Source organism: Pinus tabuliformis, chromosome 4_2 (genome assembly GCF_031772625.1).
Source record: "Pinus tabuliformis cultivar Carrire ecotype Pingquan chromosome 4_2, CPIR1, whole genome shotgun sequence".
In the NCBI taxonomy this organism is placed as follows: domain Eukaryota; kingdom Viridiplantae; phylum Streptophyta; class Pinopsida; order Pinales; family Pinaceae; genus Pinus; species Pinus tabuliformis.
In genome coordinates this window covers 1,077,039,682-1,077,063,357 of record NC_142304.1, presented here as the reverse complement: position 1 = coordinate 1,077,063,357, position 23,676 = coordinate 1,077,039,682, and the positions used below count along the sequence as shown (strand labels likewise).

General features: G+C 34.4%; 1 protein-coding gene across 1 annotated transcript; it reads right to left on the bottom strand.

The window, feature by feature from the left end:
- Nucleotides 1-11,707: 11,707 nt before the first annotated feature.
- On the bottom strand, nt 11,708-15,268 carry LOC149173380 (cytochrome P450 724B1-like). The gene is made up of 9 exons (XM_089427922.1): nt 14,815-15,268; nt 13,986-14,310; nt 13,750-13,902; nt 13,376-13,618; nt 13,207-13,293; nt 12,389-12,467; nt 12,188-12,294; nt 11,966-12,081; nt 11,708-11,862 (listed from the first exon to the last, which is right to left on the bottom strand). The coding sequence occupies exons 1-9, from the start codon at nt 15,018-15,020 to the stop codon at nt 11,757-11,759; spliced, it is 1,422 nt and encodes a 473-aa protein (XP_089284048.1). The 5' UTR covers nt 15,021-15,268; the 3' UTR covers nt 11,708-11,756.
- Nucleotides 15,269-23,676: the final 8,408 nt, after the last annotated feature.

Sequence of the window (23,676 nt, the reverse complement as noted above, 5' to 3'; positions counted from 1 at the left end):
AACTTTTTCTATAAAGAAAAAAGTCATGGGTCCGCACCTATTGTTCACAACCTGTGTGAACATATGCATTGTTTGTAAGCAGTAGGTGCGGACCCCACGCACCGAATTTTAAAATTCAAATTTCTCCATTTTCGCCTAAACTTTTTGAACTAGCTTGTTCTAATATGTCTTTTTATGCATTGTAGGACACACAAAATTCTTATTTGGCGAGAACGCAAGCATGAGGATGTAGATCTTGCTGCAATAAATCATATGCCCACATTGCAAGCATTGATAGAATCAGAACTGTTTAAGTCCTAGGCCATATTAGGCATGAGGACCCAAGTAGACCTCTTGCAATGGCTGGTAGACAAATGAAACATGCAGGACCAGTGCTCTGTGATTGGTGGCCACCAACTCAAAATTGAGTTGGAGGATATATATTTTTTGACTGGTTTGTCCAAGAGGGGCAAACAATTATCTCTTTTCAGGACTAGGCCAAGTGGCCAGTCTATCACTAGTCTCCAATTGGAGTTTTCCGATGATCAAACAAAGGACAAACGGATTGATATTAAAACCGTCAAATGTCCTAAGCTTAAGGTTATTGCATTCACTATTACCAGGCTATGCAGCATTGCATGTGGCTACTGGATCCCAGATGAAGATGGCTGTAGACTATTTTCGAGGCACCATATTCAACTGGTGCGAGGCTGTGTTGGCAAATGTGAAAGGCCAACTAACCAGAGCAAAGAATGGATCGCTGAAAAACTTTGGATACGGATTTATTGTAGTCAACGTTTCTCTAGAGAGGAGCCCCATGTTAGCCCTGCAACATATTCCTATTGATGTTGGTCTTCCTCAAGAGCCTAGGATGATTTGTTGGGTTGCTTTAATGGCCTGTCACCCTGAGGAGAGTATAGAGGTTGTTTGAGTTCTGCCTGATTATTTTCGTTGGTTGAACAACCAAATTTTTGTGATTCAAGATTTTCCATATGCCAGGATGGAGTATCACAATGATCTAGACATGACTCCTCCACTAGGAGAGCAATGGAATGATTCAGGTAAAAACCATTTTCAACACTTTCTAAGTTTTAAATTTTTTTATTTTAAATCATCCAAAACTGACAATAAAAATTTTAAATGCAAATGTGGGTCCATGATGACTAGCCACTCTCTAGCCTTATGAGAGTACACACCCAGCTACAGTAGTACCAGCCCCACAGGACCAATCAGCAGAGATCCTGACTGACTTGAAGCATCATCTAGAGTGCTTGACAGTAGATATTCCAGAGACTGACATATATGATATTCCACTTAGGTTACAGAGGTATGTGATTGGGGTCCCAGGACATTTTAGGAGGTTCCTATGTAGGGTGGCCCGAGCAGTAGTTTCTTATCGTGACCATTACCAAGGATAGGATGATCGATTTTGTAGACTCACACAACATTTTTGTCTTTTTGTATTATCATTTTTCCCAATCATAAGGTGTTTTTCAACCTATGATCGAAGACAATGTATATTTTGAAACACACTTCTATGCTATGATATTTCATTATTATCGGCTATCTTGTGTAACATGTTATTGAACGTTATTAAATTTACTGTTTTGATTATTGCAAATGTCCATTTATCATACGAGAAGCAACTGCATCTCTAATGTATTTAAATGTCTTGGATTATGCTGATATTCAATGTAATCAAATTCATGTTCCAAGAGATGAACTCTCAAAAATAACCTTAATAACACTAGATTTATAATGGCATAAAGCCTATTAATTTGTAATACAACGAGTTCAGAATCCAACCTAACAATCAAACTCCAAATCCCAAATGTGATGGATTCAGATAATAACTCAATCACTGCACTATACTCTACAATGTTATTCATTGTTTGACCAAGGCTTACCCCATGCAGAGACACTAACTCATCAGAGGGTGAATAAATAACCCAAGTTGCGGAAGAAATGTTTCATCTACTACGACAAACACCATTAGCAAAACCAATGTATGTTTGAAGAGACATCAACATCTACAATATCAAGAGTAAAATAAAGATAACCAGGAATAGTGATAAGAGCATTCTCTAAACTAGGCACAATTTTCTAATCTAAAACACACCAGCTGTAAAGAAACTAATTTAACAAAAAATCTCCACACAGAATTTAAGCATAATATCTCTTCAAATAAAGTCCATTTCTGGGTTTACCCAAAGAGACACCGTCAAAATCGAACAGTTCGTAAGCCCCTTTTGTCAGCTTTCGCTTAACAATGTAAGGACCATGCCACATAGGTACAAATTTTTAGCCCCTAGCTTATCTTTTGCTTGATCATATAGTAAAACTAGGTCTCCTTCTGAAAAATTACAAGGTGTAACACTTCTGTCGTACTGAGCTTTTATTCGTTTCACATGAGTCTCGTTTTCTATTGTAGCAGTGCATCAATTCTCATCTAGTTGAGCTAAGTACAAAAAACATTTCTCTTCTTCAGAAGTAGTTGGGAGTAATTCTATGGCTAATTGTAATGATAGAATTTTGCATTCAATAGGTAGCACTGCTTCCAAACCATAGACTAGTTGAAAAGGAGTGAAACCAGTTGATGTTTTACTGAGGTCCGATATGCCCAAAGTGCTTAAAATAGCATGGTATGCCAATTAGACTTATGAATACCAATGATTCAATGGATCATAGTGACTAAAACTTTATTGATAGCTTCAACCAGACCATTAGCCTACGGGTAATATGGAGTAGAACTATCGTGGTGTAGGCCAAGTTGATCTATTAGTTCAATCATCATGATATTTCGAAAGTGACTTCCATGATCAGTAATAATAGCTTGAGGAACACTAAATCTAGCAATTATATGATTGAATATGAAAGTTTCAACAGTCTTGCCGTCTCCCAAAAATGTAGGCATCACCTTGGCCCACTTAGTAAAATAATCGACCGCTAGGATAATATACGCATGCCCCCCGCCTGAGTGATGGTTACATGTAATAAATTCAATACCCCACTTTGCAAAAGGACCGACAGCAATTATAGGGTGGAGAGGAGATGGTGGAGCAAGCATTTTACGATCAAAGATTTGATAATTATGGCTTTTCCAAATTGTATAGATACAGTCTTTGAATAAGGATGGCCAGAAATACCCAGCACGCAATATTTTTCAGGTTGTGGCATACCCAGGCATATGACCGCCACATGCTCCAGAGTGACAAGAATTCAGAAACTTTTCAGCTTTTTCATGAGTTAGACAACGCCAAAAAACAGAATCCGCCCCACGATGATAAAGTGTATCACCAATAATGTTGTATTTTGGGACTAGAAATGTATTTTCCATTGCTGAGATCATGATATTTCAAGCCAAAAATATTGGGTTTGGAGATAAAAAATAATATCTCCATACCAAGGATCAAGAGTACTGATAAGAAACAAGGATTCATCTGCAATGGGCTGCTTCGCCACAGTTTCAGTATCAGTATGCAGGACATCACACATTAGTTTAGCAAAAACCAAAGATTTCTTTGCCTTGGATTTTTCAAATTCCAAGTCAAATTCCTATAGGACAACTATCCATTTGGAATACTTGCCCCCAGTAATTATTTGGTCAAGATATACATCATAGGGTTAGAGTCAGAAATTACCATGGTTTTGCGTAATAAGATGTAGTGATGAAATCTTTGGATAGCTTGGATAGCTGCCAAGGCTAATTTATCCACATGTGAATATTTAAGCTTAATCGGATGCAGAGTTCAACTAAGATAGTAAATCACATGTTCATTAGGGCTTTGTATATTTTTATCTTGTCCATTTTAAGAGATTCATCAACAACTTCCTTAATTTCTCTCCTCGCACTTTTACAATCTTTGTCATACCATGGATTGGTTTTACTATTTCTTTTATTATTTGAAACTTCAATTGAGAACTTGTTAATAGAATATGAGAGGGTTGTACTAAAATTATGATAGAGGTCTTCTATGTTGTCTTTACTAGATAAAGGAAGCAAATTAGTTTTTAATTCATTTAGAAAGAGATCATTTTTATTTCTATCAAATATTAAGTTCTTTTGGCTGTAATTATTATTTTCAATGGGAACTCTATGCATGACAAAATTGAGAGTTATAAGTAAAGGCCTATGATCAGAGTCAGGTTCATGGTCGTTTAAGATTTCAAAATTTATTATTTCATTGTATAATGGGAGATTAGAAATAACATAGTCTACCACACTGCTACCAAGTCCATGGATGCAAGTCATCTTGTTGGAATTGGGCCACTTCTTTAGACCGTTGCAAATTATGAGATCCTGAGCACTACAGAACTTGACTAGCTCTAACCCAAACAAATTTTCCCCAAGGTCTTCAGAGCTCCTTTTGTACCTTCTAGCCAGAGTAGGGTCTTCGTCTAACCAAAGAGGATTAGGGTTGGAATGATTGCTTAGAATAATAGCTTGGTTGTTTGAAGTTCGAGCATTAAAGTCACCTATTAAAAGGATATTACTGTCATTCCTTAGGCGAGAAATATCATTCTCTAAACCATTGTAAGGGTTAGTTTTATCTAGATTCTTCTTCTTATAGAAGTTAGAATTGATGGGGCAAAATAACATATTTCTATGTAGGACGTTTTATTATTAATGTCTTTGATCTCTATCCAACAATATTGGTTGTGAGGGTCATTTTTATAAATCCTAACATGGGGGGAGATGTTCTTCTTAATGTAACAATCTATTCCCCCAATGCCTCTACAGGAGGATCGCTTGTTCGAGATAGACCATAGCGTAAAGCCATCTATGTTAGGGACCTTAGATTCTTCATGCTCCCAAGTTTCAACAAGCAAAATAATATCAGCATCATTTGAAATCCAACTTAGCTTGGGGCCTTTGTTCCATGGGAAGCCCTGACAATTCCAAGAAAGGATCCAGAGCATGTTTAATTGCTATTGATTACTATCTTTCTGGTTTCTATCTCGAATAAAGGCTTTTCTATTTTTTATTATTGCCCATTTTCCTTCCTTTTTAGCTTCTTTTACCTTTTGAACCTCCTTTCTTAATTCTGCTTGATCTTCTGGAATGAGATCTTCATTTATGAATATTCCTGTTCCTTTTAGACTTGAGGTTTTAATAAGTATGTCATGCTTATGATCAGTGGAGCTCACCTTTATGCGGATTAGTCTTCCTTTATTCTCGGTTAATTTCCCCAACCTTGTTGCTTCTGTGAGACACACTGTTTCAATTTGTAATCTGTTGTGTAGTTCTCTCTGGGCTAAGGCTAAAGTATCCTCATCTAATTCCTCTTTTAAACCAAAGATTATAAGGTTCAAGGCCCTTTTTTTACGTTCGTGGTCTAATTCTATTAATTTTTTCATTTCACCTTTAATTGGTTTGATATCTAACTTATCTACCACATTATTTAGGGTGAAGCGGCTATTAACTTTTTCTTCTAGTTCTTTAATCATGTCTTTCATTTTAAGACTCTCTAAAGTATCAGCATCTCCTTGCTGGGATGGTTGGTTAGTATCTTGGTTTTGTTTTTCTATAACCTCCAATCTAGTCTCCATTGACTCCATTTTATTCTCTAGCAGTTCTATTTTATTATATATATATCACAATTAGTATGTACCATTCACAAAATATTAATAGTAATTATATAGAAAATGAAATAAATTATATATATAATAATAATTGTATATATAATAATTATATATATATATATATATATATATATATATATATATATATATATATTCCCATAAGGAAAAAGTCGTAATTTTTATTAATATGGAGAAATTACATTTTGTAGATGCTCATGAATATTCATATTGAGGCCCTGATGCTTGCCTTATACAAAAAAAAAAACATATTATCTTCACCTCCACGCAGGGAGTCCTTATAGCTGTACTAGATATGTCCAAAACATAGTAATAGCAAAAAAACTTACTTCTGGCTCTACGCAGAGAGCACAACTGAAAACTAGTCCATATACTATGGTGTATATACATATACATATACATATATATATATATATATATATATATATATATATAGATATATATAATTTATTCAATTTTTGGTACAAAATTAGTATGTACCATTCACAAAATATTAATAATAATTATATAGAAAATGAAATTTAACTTATGTTATTAATAAAGTATTAATATTGGAGTATATATATATATATATATAATTTCTCATTATTTAAATTGCATTATTAAATGTGTATCCATTGGATGCTTGAATTGCATAAATGATATAGGTTGCAAAATTGATTGAAACGTTTACCTAAAAAGGACCAAAATATAAAATAATGAAAGTGTTTTAAAAGTTTTAAAAATAAGAATTTATTGTGGATGACTTTCTATACAATAAATTATTATCATCATCATCATCATCATCACTATACTTTTATTTTGATTCACTGAACAACCTACCCTCGATGGCTCCTATGCATGGTTGTGTTGTTGCGGTGGCTAGGGTTCATCCCTAGTCGACTGCCTTTCCTCTCATTCTACTAATCCCTTATGATGGAGGCTCCTTTATCTAAGGTTTCTTTAAATCCTTCTTTTATCATAGTTTCTAGCCTCAATTTTTCAGTGTATTTGGCTATGGGTTAACCCACTCATGTTTCATCCTCTCTGGTTGGTTTGACTCTTTCTATGGCTCCCTCAATGGATTTCTTCAAGTCTCTCGACAAAAAGGAAATTTACTTGGTAGTTGGTATGCATTTGACCTCTACCTCTAGATATTTTGATGGCAAATGAATTGCACTCTCTTTGAAACCACCTTATTCTCCTTCTTCATTAAAGAAAATGACCTCTAGTTTTGGTAATGTTACGATGGGTGCTTCAGTGTCTACTACTCCCCCTTCCTTGCGTGAGATCGTGAAATTCATTCTTGGTGCCTCCTCCTCTGGGTTTTCAGTTCATGAAGCCCACTCTATTGATGTTCCTTTGGTTTCATATGCCCCGTAGAGGGCAAAGTTCTTCTCAGAAGCTAGTTTGATTTGCAGATTTAATGGGTTGTGGCCTCCACTAATTTCTCTCTTGGAATTTTGATCAATGTAAACCCTTTGTTTCTAATGACTTGAATATCTACTCTCGATACATAGGATTCTTTATTATAGTATTTGACAAACTTGTAGATTGTGGGTTGATTTCTGAATCTGGTCCATGGATTTTTGGCAGCTCATGGCTTTCTATGAAACCATACTATCCCTCATTTGACCCTCTCTCACCTTCAATCTCTAGTGCTCTATTTTGGGTAAGGCTTTCCAACTTCCCTTTGTACATGTGGAATCTTTCGTCATTGACCATAATTAGTAATACCTTAGGTAGATTTCATAGTCATTCTAACGATACTAAATACAACCCACATATACATGCATTTGTGTGGATATGGATTTCAACAAAGGATTTCAAGTTGAAATTAACTTAACTGGTCCATACTATTTATGGCTGCAAAAATTGGATTATGAAAAAATATCCTTTAGATGTAGAGATTGCTATGAAATAGGGCACTCCATTAAGAAATGTCCCAAAGATGGGAAGAATAAAGCCAAGAAAGTGACCTATAAACCAAGATGGCGGGATGACACTAATTTAGATCACTATCTGGTATACAAGGAGGATCTCCCCCAAACTTCTTGCGATGAGGAAAATTTACAAAATGATAAACAAACATCAGAAATCATGTTTGAATCTGCAACAAATCAAACAAAGGTGGATAGCGAGGTGGAGGATTTTGAAAATTTTGTGAATACTAGTTCTCTAAATGCTTCAATGGAGAAAACTGTAGAAAAGAATAATTTTGGAGTTGCTCCTCTAATAATGGATAAGGTAAAGAATTATTCCTCTAAGGTCATTGCCAATAATAATGTTTCTCAAGAAAATCATATTGGAAAAGCGCCCTCTTGGGCTAATCAGGTAGACATGGAAGAGTTCCCTTTGAGTCAAAAGAACACATTTTCTGATTTGAATGGGAAAATTAGTGCTGTTGTGTTAAATTCCTCTTGAAAATATGTAAAAGTGTTTAAGGATTCATGAGGTTAATTGAAAGTTTTATCATGAGTTTTTGAGTTTTTTTTTATGTAAATTTCATGTAAAAATTAACATAAACAAATGACTCAACAACAACATACAACAAACAAGAACATCACCGCAACAGTATCACATCAGCACATGATGAAGGAGTTCACCCCTCCTAGGCTACATCTCCTTGGTTGAGCTTCTAATGGCTGGACCCTCTCTATTCTGCTCAAAAGTGTGAATACATAAGTTTATAATGCTCAAAAAACTCTGAAACCTATTCCAATGGTTCCAGAATGCCCAAAAATTAATGTCTCACTTCTTTCTACTCCTGAATTGGTCAAAAATTGAAGAAGGTATGCTTCCCCTAGCTCTTGCACTATTCACTCAACAAATTACCCTAATTCGGCACTGGTCCTACAATTTCACCCCAAATTGTGCTAACTGAACGCCATTTTGCCCAAAATTCGATGCATTTTGTGGGCATCTTAATTCAGCCTCTAAGGCCTTAACTCTGAAAAATGTGGTCATGTGGAGGCCATATGCCTAGGGGCTAGGGCTAACTGCCCGCCTCTGCCGTTAGGCCCTTAATCCTTCGCCCACGTCGTTTTGAATGCATGCACTTAAGGGATGGCACTCGTGGCTAGGCCCTTTTCCGGATGGCGCACAACATAAAGTTTAAATGTAGGTGGCATATTAATATATAACAAGCAATATAATGGTGTGTTGGTAGTTGGCAATCTTTGGTGGATGAAGGTCTGGTGTTTGATCCCCGCTTGATCCATTCGACAATTAAAAATATTTTTGGTGGCTCCCATGCCGCCATGTGGCGGCCTCGCATTGGGCCACGTGGTAGCTTATGGTTGGCCACCAACCCACCAATGAAATTCACCCAAATCAAAACCAATGAAATTGTGTCACTTGGCACTACCTGATTCGCCGAAGAAAACATAGTCAACTTCCACATCACCTACCATGTCAGCCTTCCACATCAGCCTACCATGTCGGTAGTATAGACTATTGACTATGTTGTAACAATTTGGACAAATTCCCCTGTTTTAGAAAATAAACATAACATGTTTCTGGGAGCATATGAATTCCGTTTCGCATGAAACGAGTTGTGATGGATTCAGGATGATAAGAAATACACAGCCATTTAGGTTCCACAATGATCCGATAACTTTGAATTTTGAGAAATTTTTTGAGCTCCTAATCATTCCTCCCTAGTGGAATCTTTCGGACCCCAACATATCACTTTCAGTTGTTCAACAAGTGAGGTATAGTTCCCTCACCTTTCCAATCTCGATCCATTTTTCCTTGGAATGATTTTTTCCTTTGAGTTCCACTCGAAGGTAATCCACACTCCCCCATTTTGAAGACCTTTTTATTCTATCAAGAATGGTGTCTTGTTGTAGCTCATCAAGGTATTCAGGATAAAAATCCTCAATGGAAGGAATCTGGACATTTTCTCCGTAATATTCAATCAAAGGAGGCTCATGCAACCTTAAGTTCTCAACATTAACAACATCATAAATTTGCATATATGAAGGAATTTCCAACCTGAAGGTTTGAATGGACCATATCGAATTGGTTTCAGCTTTTTACCTTCTCCTTGGAGCCTCTCTTTTCTAATGTGAAGCAAAACCTCATCACTGACTTGGAACTTGTGATCTACCTGATGCTTGTCGTGCCTTGACTTTTGATCATTTGTTCATTTTTCAATAGAGATCATCCCAAGAAAGGTGATACAATAAATTCACCAAAAAACTTGGGATGGATAAAAGTGAGGAAAAATATGGAAAACAACTCTCTGAGGATAACGAGAATCCATTCAAAGATGAAATGACACAAAGTTAATAGCAGGTTGCAAATACACTTAAATTTTAAGTGTCTTTTGGAAAATTTTCAACTAGAATGGGAACAAATTTTATGTACTATGGAGTTCTCATTTAAGGAATTGGATTTAACCTGCATGCTCAAATCCAAATCCTCAAGGAATATTGGGAGCTTTTGTCTTTTAATATAATATTCTCTATCCATTCTTTTAATGTGTGTGTGTGTACTTTACTAGTGAGCTAAGCTAAATTTCTTTTTCTATGTAATCATTATTAACATTTTTTGAATAACACACAAATTTTGCACAAAAATTTGAATAAATTTTCATTACATAAATTGGATTATTGAATGTGTATCCCTTGGGCATTTGAATTGCATAAATTAAACACTTTCCAAATTGATTAGAAAAATACATGAAAAGGGGCCAAAATATAAAATAGGGAAAGTGTTTGAATTTTTTTTTTAAGATAAGAATTTATTTGTGGATGTCATTGTACACATTAAGATGTTATTATTATTATTATAACCACAACGATTGACATCCACTAAGACCAATATGGCCTATCAGACATTAAGAACATAAGGGATTAATTGATATTTTTTAACATTTTATTTCTATGATTGAAAAGAAGCGAGAGAAACCTACCTAGATCACCTTAGTTTTGTTGACTTAACAAGTCGAGAAGGTTTCCAATGTAGCATAAATTTGAAAATTAGAATGAATGTAAGACAATGTTCCGCAATCCAAGAGAAAGTGTTTTTCATCTTCAACCTTTTTAGTATCCTAAAGGTGACAAACTCTTTCATTCTAAAGTGTTTTAGAACTACACTAATGCCTAGTTTCACTTTGAAGCTCATGAGAATTAGTTATAATCTTGGCAATCTTCCTTTTCTTTTTAGTATTGGTCAAGACAAATAATTTTGGTTTGACAAATAATTTTGGTTTGACAAATAATTTTGGTTTTTAGGATTGGAGTTGTTCACCTCTTTATAGTACATTAACTTCAATTTTCCTTCCAACACTTTATTGTCCCACAATTTATCTTTAAATTTGGAAGAATAATATCTTTAGATCTCCTCCTTTATACATTTCAATATTAATAATTCATTAATGACCTAAATTGAATTTATTTTCCTTGTAATTATTATTAATATTTTTTAATTGATGCATGCTAATTTTGAATAACATATATATATAAATAAAATTCGACATCAATCTGTTAGACACTTGAACTTCATAAATGATATATTATATAGTTCCAAAAATAATTAAAGAAATACTTGAAAAAAGACCAAAACATAATATATAAAATAGTGAAAATGTTTGAAATATTTTAAGGATATAAAATAGTGAAAATGTTTGAAATATTTTAAGGATAATGGAAAAATGTTTGAAATATTTTAAGGATAATGATTTATTTGTAGTTGATGGTTTTTCTTTAATTAATATTATTATTAATATACTTATATATATATATATATATATTAATACTAATATTTTATTGATGATCTATTACAGTTAACATTAACATTATTATTATTTTTATTTTTATTTTTATTTTATATATAAAAAAATTGAAAAATAAATACACTAAAAAGTTGATATTAATAATTAAATAAATTATACTAAAATATTTTATAGAATTAACATTGACATAATATTCTTAATTTTTTTATAAATATAAAAGAAACTGGGAATAAATATACTAAAAACTTGATATTTTACTATTTATTTTTATCTTAAAAAAAGGTGTAAAAGAAAAATTGAAAACAAACACACTAAAAATTGATGTTTCGCAATGCTTTTATTTAAAAAAGAAAATTATTAACTTAAATAATAAAAAAATACACATCTAAAAATTTAAAATAAGCTTCTCTGCATAACGACAAATTTCCAAAGTAAATGTAGATTCTTCTCGTATACATTATTTTTCTTTTTTCCCAATCAAATGCTCGACGACAATGGGTAATCCTTTCTCAAACTCCACGTATGGGTATGCCCGGACACAATCCCGCTCTTGTATTTTCCATCTGCCATTTGTTTTGAATACTAACTTCAATTAGATATTTAAAAGTATTTTTCAGAAAAGAAATTATATAAGGTTTTTCATTTTTGGATATGGCAATGATATACCTGAAGTTAAGAATTAGGTGATGAAGGAAGAAAGCAGTCTCCAGTTTGGCAAGTTCGTATCCCGGACAAAGCCTTGGACCTCCACCAAAAGGAATAAATGCCTTCTCATATGAACTCTGCAGCACAACTCATCACATGTCCTTACATAATCTTTGTAATATTAATTTTGATTTGGAATTAAAAACTCTATATTATCATATTTAAAAATCCAAAATATCAAACCTGCCCCCTCCAGGGATTGAATTCCAAAGCATCTTTATGAAGGGATTCATCTAGATGCACCCCTGCTAACATTGGAAGCACCTTCCACCCTGCTGGGATTTGGAGATCTAAAGCGAAAATTGAATCAGAAGATAAGCATTTCTCTATTCCATGAATCCACGAGATGAGATCATAAGTATAATCATGATGTAGTAATAATACCCTTGAATTTAATGTCCTTCAATGCCTTTCTATGCAGAAATTTGACTATGTTGCCATAGCGTAAAGCTTCATTGATCACCTGAAATTCATGATTTGAACATATATTTTAGCTGCAATCTACTGGTGATACTTTATTTTTTTTTGGAAGTTTTTTTCAGTGTAATTTACTCAAAATCTAGCAGAAATTTCTTCTCATAATAAGCTTGATTCTCTACAATCTGAGTTATCCAAGGGTTTTTCAGGTACTAATCTATATATGTTTATCATAAACCCATTTTAAACAACAACAAAAATAAGAATTAGCCAGATTTGTTTTGCCTACCAAAATTATCATTCAAACTATGTAAAGATATCTAATGGATATAGACTATAGTTACCAAGTTAAGCCTAATTGACTTTAAAATTCTAAAATGTCAAGCAGCTTTTAGCAATACATAGTCTTGCTGGAATTGGATCGCAAGAGATGTGTAGACTAAATCTCTCCACCTAATGATTAGACCACATCTTTAAAATTAATTTATATAAATATAAACATAATTTATACTTTATACTTACATGTTGGGTGAAAGTCATCTGTTTGTAATGACACCAGTCCAAATGTTCAGTCTTGTGCTTTGTACGGGCTATCATTTAATGATTATAGACCACATCTTCAAAATCCAAATGTTCAGTCTTGTGCTTTGTACGGGCTATCATTTAATGATTATAGACCACATCTTCAAAATTAATTTATTTGTACGGGCTATCATTTAATGATTAGACCACATCTTCAAAATTAATTTATATAAATATAAACATAATTTATACTGTATACTTACATGTTGGGTGAAAGTCATCTGTTTGTAATGACACCAGTCCAAATGTTCAGTCTTGTGCTTTGTACGGGCTATCATTTCATGTTCAGCCTTCAAAACCCCAAAAAGCAGCACTGGTTGATTTAGAAAATGAGTATTGATACTACACAGAATATAAAGAAATGTGTCTCACCTTCAACTGTTGTAAGGCCAAATGGGAATCACCGAGGAAGTGAATGATAATTGCCAACAACAAGTAAGTGGTCTCATGCCCAGCAAGCAGCATATCTAACACGAGGCTTAACTTTTCATGGCTTTTCAGACTATCGCTACCCGTAAGTATATCAAGGAAGTCTCCCGATGGTTTATAACCTGATCCTTGCCTCCATCTATCATCTGCTATCATCTGCACAGCAGAAAAGATTCTTTGCCTAGCCTGATGAAAAAAACAACCAATTAGAATTTAGAGAAGGAAAAGATATCTCCTTGCTCAGATCATGGTATTAAAATGAATCCAAGTCACAGAGCCACGCTGTATATTGTAAGCATCCAAATCATGCAAATTACCTGTACTGCTTTTGCATAAGGTGTGCCTGGGATCTTTATTGGCACTGATACAAGTCCTCTCATGAACGTACCAAAGTCATGAAGGATTCCAACAGTCACTGGATTCTCAGGTGTCAAACTCAGCATCTGCTTCACTATAACATTGAATGTGAACTGCAAAACATGTTATGCAAAACTCCTTTATCAGTTGATATCTCTATTTAATATAAAACTGTATGCTATTGCCTTCTTATTACCTTTCTAGTTTCTTCACAGAAGATTACTGTCTGTTTATCCTTCCATGAATTTATCACCACCAGCGCATTTCTCTCGATGTCCACTAGAAATTCATCTTTGGATTTTACAGCATTCACGAGATTTATTACATGACTACGCAGTCGTTTGTGAACATCTCCAACTACCACAATGAGAGATGAATTTCCTAAAATACCATGTATGGCCTTTGGATAACTGCATTGAAATAGACGATTCTCGTTTTGGAGTACAAAGGCATTCAGCTCCGGGTCACATGAAACAATGGTGGGTGATCCAAATAGATGGGACTTGAAAACCTTTCCATACCTGCAAGATCACAGTATAAATAGATCCATATTTTTATATATAAAATAATTAATTATTAGTATCTAATTTTAATCTTAATCTTACATCTAAGTCAGAAACTAAATTTGTATATAGGTTTTTTTTGTTTATGGGATAGGGGATTCACTCTTCTGTTCAGGGATTTGACTGCTAAATCTACCAAGGCATACATATTCTACCTTTCTAATTTTGAACCTATAAACTTGTAAGAAGAAACACATGGTATTAAACATTAAGCCCACTCAAACTGTGATTACTGTTGTTTCATAAATAAATCACAGTATAAATAAATGCATATTCTAACACGCGATCACAAGTATAGATAGATGCATATTCTAACAACTATTACTAATCAGAAAACTATAATTTTATTTATTAGATACCAACCCAATAAAAGACATAGATATATAGAAAAATAAGCATTACTGAAATATGATGAATTATTACCTTCTGCAGTGATCATCCAAAAATATGATGAATTATTACCTTCTGCAGTGATCATCCAAAAATGTTCCTCTTCTGCTTGAATAGTGTGGTTTGAGGAAAGCCAAGGTTTCCCCCACTAATGGCCATCCCATGGATCCAGGGGGTGCTCTTTTCATGTGTTGAATGAAAGGTAGGTAGTGGCAGAATATTGTATAGCCAAATCCTACCAGAGCTGGCAATAGTACCACCCAAAAGACTCCCACCATGCTTAAAGAATTATGTGAAATGGGTGTATGAGTATACAACAGTTCCAAACAACTGCTGTAGAAGAAAATGGTTATTGTGCAACGAAAAGTAGAGGCGGCCAGGGGTGAGGGAAGTCCTAAGATCTCCAATACTCTAACCAGGAGCAGGAAATATGAAGCTGCCAGTTTTATAATGCAGCCGAAGATGTGAACGTCGGGCTTCACGTGCTGGAAGGGGTTTTCTTGGAGATTACCAACGAGTTGAGGAATGATAACTTGATAACAATACATTTATGAGATCCAAGATAGCAATTTATGTACAACGCGTTTATGGTATCCAAGTTAGAAATTTAGTTAAATTTGACTGTTTCTCCAATTCGATTGTTAATTTTCATTATTATTTTAAGAAAGAATATGGACAAATAAATTTTGAAATTGAATTTAGTTAAATTTGACTAGAATTTGGTCAAATTTTGATTTGTGTTGTTGAAACTTGTGTTTTGACTACATATATGGATTCAACACCCTCAAAAACCCCTTGGGCACTTCAGTTGTGAAGAGTTCACCTCTCAAAGTATGATTTCAATCAATCCTTGCTAGATTATGAACAAATTAGATCCGAAAATAAACCTGAAAACTTTCCAAGGAATCGCAGACTGCTATGAAATTTGTGATTGTATTTGACCCGCAATTAGCCCCTCGGATTCCATCCCTCATGGCATCAAGAACATACCTTTCTAACTTTTTGTCTTCGAATTGACGACATAGTATTTTACCTGCCCAGTCTAACTTATAGATGAAATAGTGTTTTTCACTGGAATCCATTAAAGCAATTTCAACAAACAATGTGATTTTTTTGTTGTTTAAAATGTATTTTTGAATGTATAAATGGATTCAGCACCCTCAAAACCAACTTGAGCACTTAAATTCTACAAATTAAACAACTTAAACTCACGTTTTTAAAAATGTCTACCGGACTTTGATTAAGATTAGCCAGAAAAAGTCATTTTGTCTATAAGTTAGACTACATTGTATTTTACCTATCTATAACATACCTTTTTAACTTTTTGTTTTGGAATTTGAAAACAAAGTATTTTACTTCAAATAGAAATAAGCCATGCAATGGAAATTATATAATATTTCAATTATTTAATAATATTTTTCACATTGATAATGTGGAAAACCATTTATATAACATTTTATAAATCAAGAGTCAAAGACTTATTAATATTACATTCAAAACAATAATTCATGTTTATATCATATACTTGTATATTTGCTGTTTAAAATACATTTTTGAATATATAAATGGATTTAATATCTTGAAAAACCCCATGAAATCATTTTTTATAGATTAAACAATTTGAACTAAAGTTTTTGAAAATCTCTGTCAAATTCTGGTTTAAATTATCCAAGAAAATAACCTTAAAAAAACCTTTTTTAATTAAGAAAGAAAGAAATGACATACTACTTTTCAAATAAATTTCAACTTTTGATTTGAATATTATCGGGAGGTTAAATTCCGAAAAACCTTTTTTAATTAAGAAAGAAAGAAATGACATACTACTTTTCAAATAAATTTCAACTTTTGATTTGAATATTCTCTGGAGGTTAAATTCCGAATTGCAAGTAAAAAAATTCAATTCATGTCATAAATAGAATATTAACATTAATATGTATTTAAAAATATATTAGTAAAAATAATTTTAAAAGGTGTAAAATATTCTTCGAAAATGATATATTTCAATGTCCATGTTAAATAAAATATTTCAATGTCAAATGTAAATAGTATATATCATTAATTTTATTTTTATGTATATATTATATAAGTAATTGCAAAAAGTAAATTCCTACTTCTCAAACATTTCTAATAGTTTTACTCTTCTACAATTTTGCCCACTTTCCAGTATTTTTTGGTCAATTCTGTAAGTTGTATAGTCTACAAAATCCAAGTGCCTAAGGGATTTTCAAAGTATTGAATAGTTATAGTCTTCTACATTTTTTCCCACTTTCCAATATTTTTTGGTCAATTTCGTAAGTTGTATAGTCTACAAAATCCAACTGCATAAGGATGCAATTTAAAAAATCATTTCTAATAGTTTTACTCTTCTACAAGTTTGCCCACTTTCCAGTATTTTTTGGTCAATTCTGTAAGTTGTATAGTCTACAAAATCCAAGTGCCTAAGGGATTTTCAAAGTATTGAATAGTTATAGTCTTCTACATTTTTTCCCACTTTCCAATATTTTTTGGTCAATTTCGTAAGTTGTATAGTCTACAAAATCCAACTGCATAAGGATGCAATTTAAAAAATAAAATTTATTTATTTGATTCCTCTAAGCTCTCACTAGATCCATGATTACCATGAATCTTAAAACTAAAAAAAATAAAAATATGATAGTCATATTTAAATGTATCTAATTTATTTTAGATTACAAATTCTAAAATAAAATATGATTTAAATTTTTTTAATTTATATTATTAAATTGTGAATTTGAAATGTAAATATAAGTATTATAAAATAAAATTAGATTTTGGAAGTAATACAAATATATGTTATGATTTAAATTTTTTAATTTATATTATTAAATTGTGAATTTGAAATGTGAATATAAGTATTATAAAATAAAATTAGATTTTGGAAGTAATAAAAATATATGTTTGAATTTTGATCATCAAAATAGAAAATAAATTTACATTTTCAAAAATGTGATATCTAAGATATTTAAATTTGAAAATGTAAAATTTACATTTTCAAAAATGTCATATTCATTTTAAAAATGTAAAATTTCCATTTTCAAAAATGTCATATTCATTTTAAGGATATCTAATTTTGAAAATGCAAATTTGAAATAATATGAATTTAAATTCTTTGAATTTTGAAGGTTTCTATCTTAGTAAGTTCTTTTATAATGAAGATTTATATATTGTGTTATATGATTGAGGTGTCTCATCCCTAAACATTCACCTAACTTCATGGACAAAAAACACAAGTGATCACCAAGTATAAATAACAATAAGAAATAAAAAATAAGAGGCCTAACTTCATGGACAAAAAACACAAGTGATCACCAAGTATAAATAACAATAAGAAATAAAAAATAAGAGGAATGAGAAGGAAAGTGAGCAAGAGAGTGTTAAATTAAAACAAGGGAGGCTGCATCGCAGCTAGTACCTGCAATGGGGATTTTGTTAGTACCTGCAATGGGGATTTTGTTAGAAAATTTAGGAAGCCTCTCAAGTTCATAGTGATAGTGCTGGTAGTGTTGTTAAATCGTGGGCAAAGCAAGTTCATAGTGCTAGTGTTTGTATCAAACTAATAACTCTGAGACTTAAGCCGAATGTCATCCCTTTCCTCCGTTCTGAAATCATTTGGGTGGCCAGCTCTGACTGTCGCTGAATTATCAGCAAGCAAGGGACTGGTTCCGTCAGTACTTGACAGGCGAGTGCCGAGAAGGACATCCTAAGCCTGAGTATTGGCTGCTGAGCTCAGTGAATTCAGTCCTAAGTTTTCTAAAAAGACATGTTAAGGAAATAGAAGATATCCCCGAGGGTATGGAGATGGGAAATGAAAGTGCGGTAAGAAAAGGAACCCAGAACTACGAAATACAAGTCAAACTTGCCAGCTATAAGTCAAATCTGAAAATACTCACCAACTTGTGTGTAGATAGAAAAATTTCCCATGTAAAAATATACGTGCCAAACGGGCGAGTGCCAAGAAGGACATCCTAAGCCTGAGTATTGGCTACTGAGCTCAGTGAATTCAGTCCTGAGTTTTCTAGCAAGTCAAACTTTCCAGTTGCAAGTCAGACCTGAAAATACTCACAGGTTATCCACTGCCTGGTGAGTCCAACTTGTGTGTAGAAAGCTCCGAATGAATTTCCTAACTTCCAGACAATTATGGCAGTTAAGGTTTGGCTCTAGCTTCTGGATATAAGTAAACTCACACAAGACTAGGCCAAGCCATTACTGGAGTGGCCATTATTGGAGAGTCAGGCCATTATTGGAGAGTAAACACTGTGCTATGGTCGAGGATGGTTCTTGAGTTGGGTTGGAACCAGTGGAACTCTTCACCTACAGACATAAGTCTGGAAGCTCTCAAGCTGGACCTTTTGGGAATGCTCTTGATACCTGTAGAATTGGACCCTGAGCCTTCTTCGTCACATAACTGTTTTGGAATATTAGGGGTTTGGAGAATTGGACCCTGAGTGGTCTTAGCCATCTTAGTCACATAACTGCTTTGGAATATTAGGGGCTTGGGGACAGAACTGTTGACGAATATTAGAGGCTGGGCGGAAGGGAGAGGCATAGACGTAATTCCCTGTCTCATAGGAAGGGAGGATAGCATTGTTTTTCTTAACAGAGTTCCCAGACTGTTTAAGTTTTAAGTTTCATGGAGATAAGTATTCTTGTCTCTGTTAAAAAAATTGAAGAAATTATAATGAAACTAGATTATATTATCATTTCTCTTTTACTTATTTCATTCTGGCACTGTAGGTACTTGTACATAGTCAAAATGATGTAAGTGGTAATATCTGAATTAAGGATAATTGTACAGGTTGGCAGGGTAGGACCCTGTTAAGTCTTCGTAAGAAGATATAAGCTAATCGAGCTACTACAGAACAAATAGTGTGATAACAACAATACAAATACGAAAATATGACATGTGCGAGGGGGCTAGGTTGGTTCAATCCTAGGCAGGACCGAGGGTTTGATCAGTCCTTTGCCCACTGGTTTGGATCAAACCTCGTCGACCGAGAAAGAGCTATGAGGAACCCAACTCTTGCAACCTGAGATTGAGGACGGGAAACCGAATCAAGCTAATGTGAAATGAGTTGCACAAAAGGCCATAAATTATAAGCATACATAACCACAAGAAAATGAACGAGACGGTAACGAAATATTAACCCGTACAAACAGAATTATTATATTATCACAACAATAATAGAAACAAGGAATGTTGGAAGTTTAAAGAGAGCTAAAATAACCGGACCAACCTTACAATAGTTCTAGTTACACAGACAGAGTAAAACTCATTAAAATTATATTCCATTGCTCCACGAACCAGCAAGAACCGGGTGTAGATTAAATTACATGCATATCATACGATAATCCTTGCAGATAAAGAAATGCAAAAACACATCATATGGTGTTTGCTGGAAGGCAGAAAAACTTTCAAATAACCGAAGTTTACTCCTTAACCAAGAAAAGAAGGACCGACGAACTCGCCATTAACCCAACTGTTCAACTCGGAATTATTACAATTAAGATTAGACTCCCAGGAGTCCTAGGTCTATAACTAAGCACTTATCGCTTCCAAATAAACAAGAAAAGGAACCGGGTGTAGATTAAATTACATCCATATCATACGATAATCCTTGCAGATAAAGAAATGCAAGAAAACATCATATGGTGTTTGCCGGAAGGCAGAAAAACTTTCAAATAACCGAAGTTTACTCTTTAACCAAGAAAAGAAGGACCGACGAACTCGCCATTAACCCAACTGTTCAACTCGGAATTATTACCATTAAGATTAGACTCCCAGGAGTCCTAGGTCTATAAGTAAGCACTTATCTCTTTGAAATAAACAACAAAATAACCCTCCACATTAACCCTAAAAGGGAAAACCACTGGGCAGTCCGGCAGTTGCCTTATTTGGGTCGTATGAAGGCTCAGAGATGTGAAGAAAAAGAATAACTGGTTACAGATGAAGTAGACAAAACTTGACGTCTTGGGAAGAATGGATTAAATGCAGGAAGAAACGCCATACCTACACAGGCACACACAAAGGGTCAAAAGGGTGGAAATTGATAGGACAAGCGTAAAAGATAGGAGGGAGAAGATTAAGAACAAGCTTCTTGTACCTGTGAGTTCACTCGTTAAACCTTGTGGTTGAAACCGAACAGCGGGTTCCAAAGTAAAGGGAACTTGCCCAACGCTGGTTGTTGGGCAAAGATTAACCTACCTGCACATCCAAAAACAAACTTCAGTGACAGACTAATCCTGCAGGAAGACGTGTTGGGATAAAAATATGCAGCCGAAGTGTATCAACAATTTTAGCGAGTGAGTTTAGGGAAAGGATGGATCAACTAATTTTGTCATACATACAAAACCGAGGACCTCCCCCTGTAGCTTGGGATATGCAGGATCAGCGCCCAGATGAACAAGATGATGTGGTACAGATTGAAGGTCCAATTAAAATTACAGACAGGCCTCAATTTATAATACCACCACTTCCCCCACCACATCAACTTTGGCAGCGGGAGATGCGAAGACCATTACGGTCACGCGCGTTACAGTACCCTGAAAATGGCCTTCGATGTTGAAATTTGTAACATCTGAATCACTTTACCTTTATAATACATTTCATTTGGTGGCATAATTGATAGACGTAATTGATATATGTTTTAGATAGAAAATTTGTTGTCAACATAAAAATAATGAACATGAAAAAGATTACAAATATTTTGTCCTATGACTTTTAGACGGAAGCACACATGGCTTATTGGAAACAATATAAATACTATACAAGAGAATAAAAAAATTCCGATTAAGCCTATTGTGGACCCGGGTGCTCTAGAGGAACACCAAGAAGCTGTAATCAAGCTCTATAGTCACAAGTTAATTATTAATCTAGCTTTTAATTACAAATGCCATAATTCTAACATAATGAAGAACATATGCACACTGACACATGCCCACAATGACACATGCAGAAGCAGACGACATAGAGTTAGCCGAGTGAATAAGGAGTATAGTGCCAGTAAGACGCATGCATAGAGGCACAGGGAGGCAATGATTAGGAATTGTTCTCCCTTACTTGAGCAAAGCATAAGGGGCGTCGGCCCTACCTAAATGAAGAAGAGATCAAACTTGGATAATAGCGAGCATGGAACACCAAGACGCATGTATTACATGTGGAGAGCATGGCGCATGTATTACACGTGTTACAACAACAATATTTTCATATGTACAGACCAGCATAGGTATTGGGGCTAGATTTTTCCTTTGTTGCTTTGTCACTGTGTTTTATTCTCCACATTGTAATGGCAAGGATCTTCGAGCGAGTTCCGTTGACGATGATCTTTGACCACCTTCACACCTTTTCTCAAACCCTCGGCAATATTGGTGCTGCCAGTGCAGAGCAGGCACTCGATGACACGGTTAGCCGTACACTAGCCGTCTGGACTCATGCGCTTCAATGGTAAAACTCGTTTGGGAGTCAAAGAGAAAACAACAATGGATAACCGGTCCTCGGGGCTCAGATTTGATATCACAAAAGCCATGGCCTGTTTCAAGAGCGCCATCTTGGTTCCCGACATGCTTCTGATAACGTCAAGAACCATAACAAGATCGATCGGCACACGGCAGCCTGGATCTTTCACTGTATTTCCCTCGCAGTCTTCATAGTTACTATACTGCTAAGATGGCACAATTAAAAACAATTATGACTTTCACCATAGAATGTGGAAAATGAGCTGCATGACTTTCCATCAATGTTAAACAAAATAAGTAGATCAGTCAGGTGAAGAAATATTTCTGCCATAAATATGATTACTGATTAATAATGGACCATTGTACTATTTTTTCATGCCCGGTTTGAGTACTGAGTAACCACTTTTTGTCAAAAAACTTAATTGCAACAGGATTATCATTATTTGCCATTGAGCTTAGATTAAGACTGACATCTATAATTTTTTTGGTGGGTAGAAGCTCATAGATTTCATGGTTGCTCATGCCAGTGATCCATCAAAAGATTCTGAGGCTACTGGGACAGAGCCATCTCCCTCATCTGTCTTGGAATTTGTACAGGATACTCAAAATGTTCTTCATTGTATGGTCTCAGAAGGGGATGTGGAAGGTGTTAGGTGATTTTCTTTACTCCAAAATTTTTGTTGTTTGCATGAATTTTTGTTCAAATAGATTTCTTAGTTATATGGCTATAGTTTTATCTTTGACAAATAATGAATTGCAGAGATTTACTTGTGAGAGCTTCATCTGGAAAGACTGGAAACTCAGTTGGTACTCTCCTAGATGGTCGCAATGCTGAAGGACAAACTGCCTTACATTTGGCGTGCATGAGGGGTTATGCTGAGCTTGTCGAAACTATTTTGGAGTATCCTGAAGCAGATGTGGAGGTTCTGGACAAGGATGGAGACCCCCCAATTGTATTTGCACTAGCTGCTGGAACACCTAACTGTTTAAAAACCCTGATAAAGAGAGGAGAAAATGTGAATGCAAAGCTAAAAAAGGGCTTGGGCCCTTCTATTGCTCATGTTTGTGCATTTCATGGCCAACCTGACTGCATGTGGGTAAGGCTTTCAAGTTTTGTTCAATAATATAAATATAGAAGGATATAAGAATTTTTAAGCTGATTGTTTTTGAACATTATGTTTTGCTGGGTTGAATGACGTCAATTCATATGACCAGTAATTTCTTTGCGAAGCTGTTAACTAACTTTTAGACAACATGAGCTCTTGTTGGCAGGGGCTGATCCTAATGCCATAAATGATGAGGCTGAGACTGTTCTACACAAAGATGTTGGAAAGAAGCACACAGATTGTGTAGTTGTGATATTGGAAAATGGAGGATGCAAATCAATGGGCATTTCGAATTCGAAGGAAATGACGTATGTATTTCTATCTTCGTTTCCTAAATGAGACTCTGCACATTCCCTAA

Bases quoted from the DNA above. Each gene is read 5' to 3' on its own strand.
- LOC149173380 (XM_089427922.1), bottom strand. From the start codon at position 15,020: ATGGTGGGAGTCTTTTGGGTGGTACTATTGCCAGCTCTGGTAGGATTT. The intron at 13,619-13,749 runs GTAATTTGCATG...TTTTTTCATCAG, and splicing joins CTTATGCAAAAGCAGTACAG to GCTAGGCAAAGAATCTTTTC. The intron at 13,294-13,375 runs GTGAGACACATT...GGGGTTTTGAAG, and splicing joins TGGCCTTACAACAGTTGAAG to GCTGAACATGAAATGATAGC.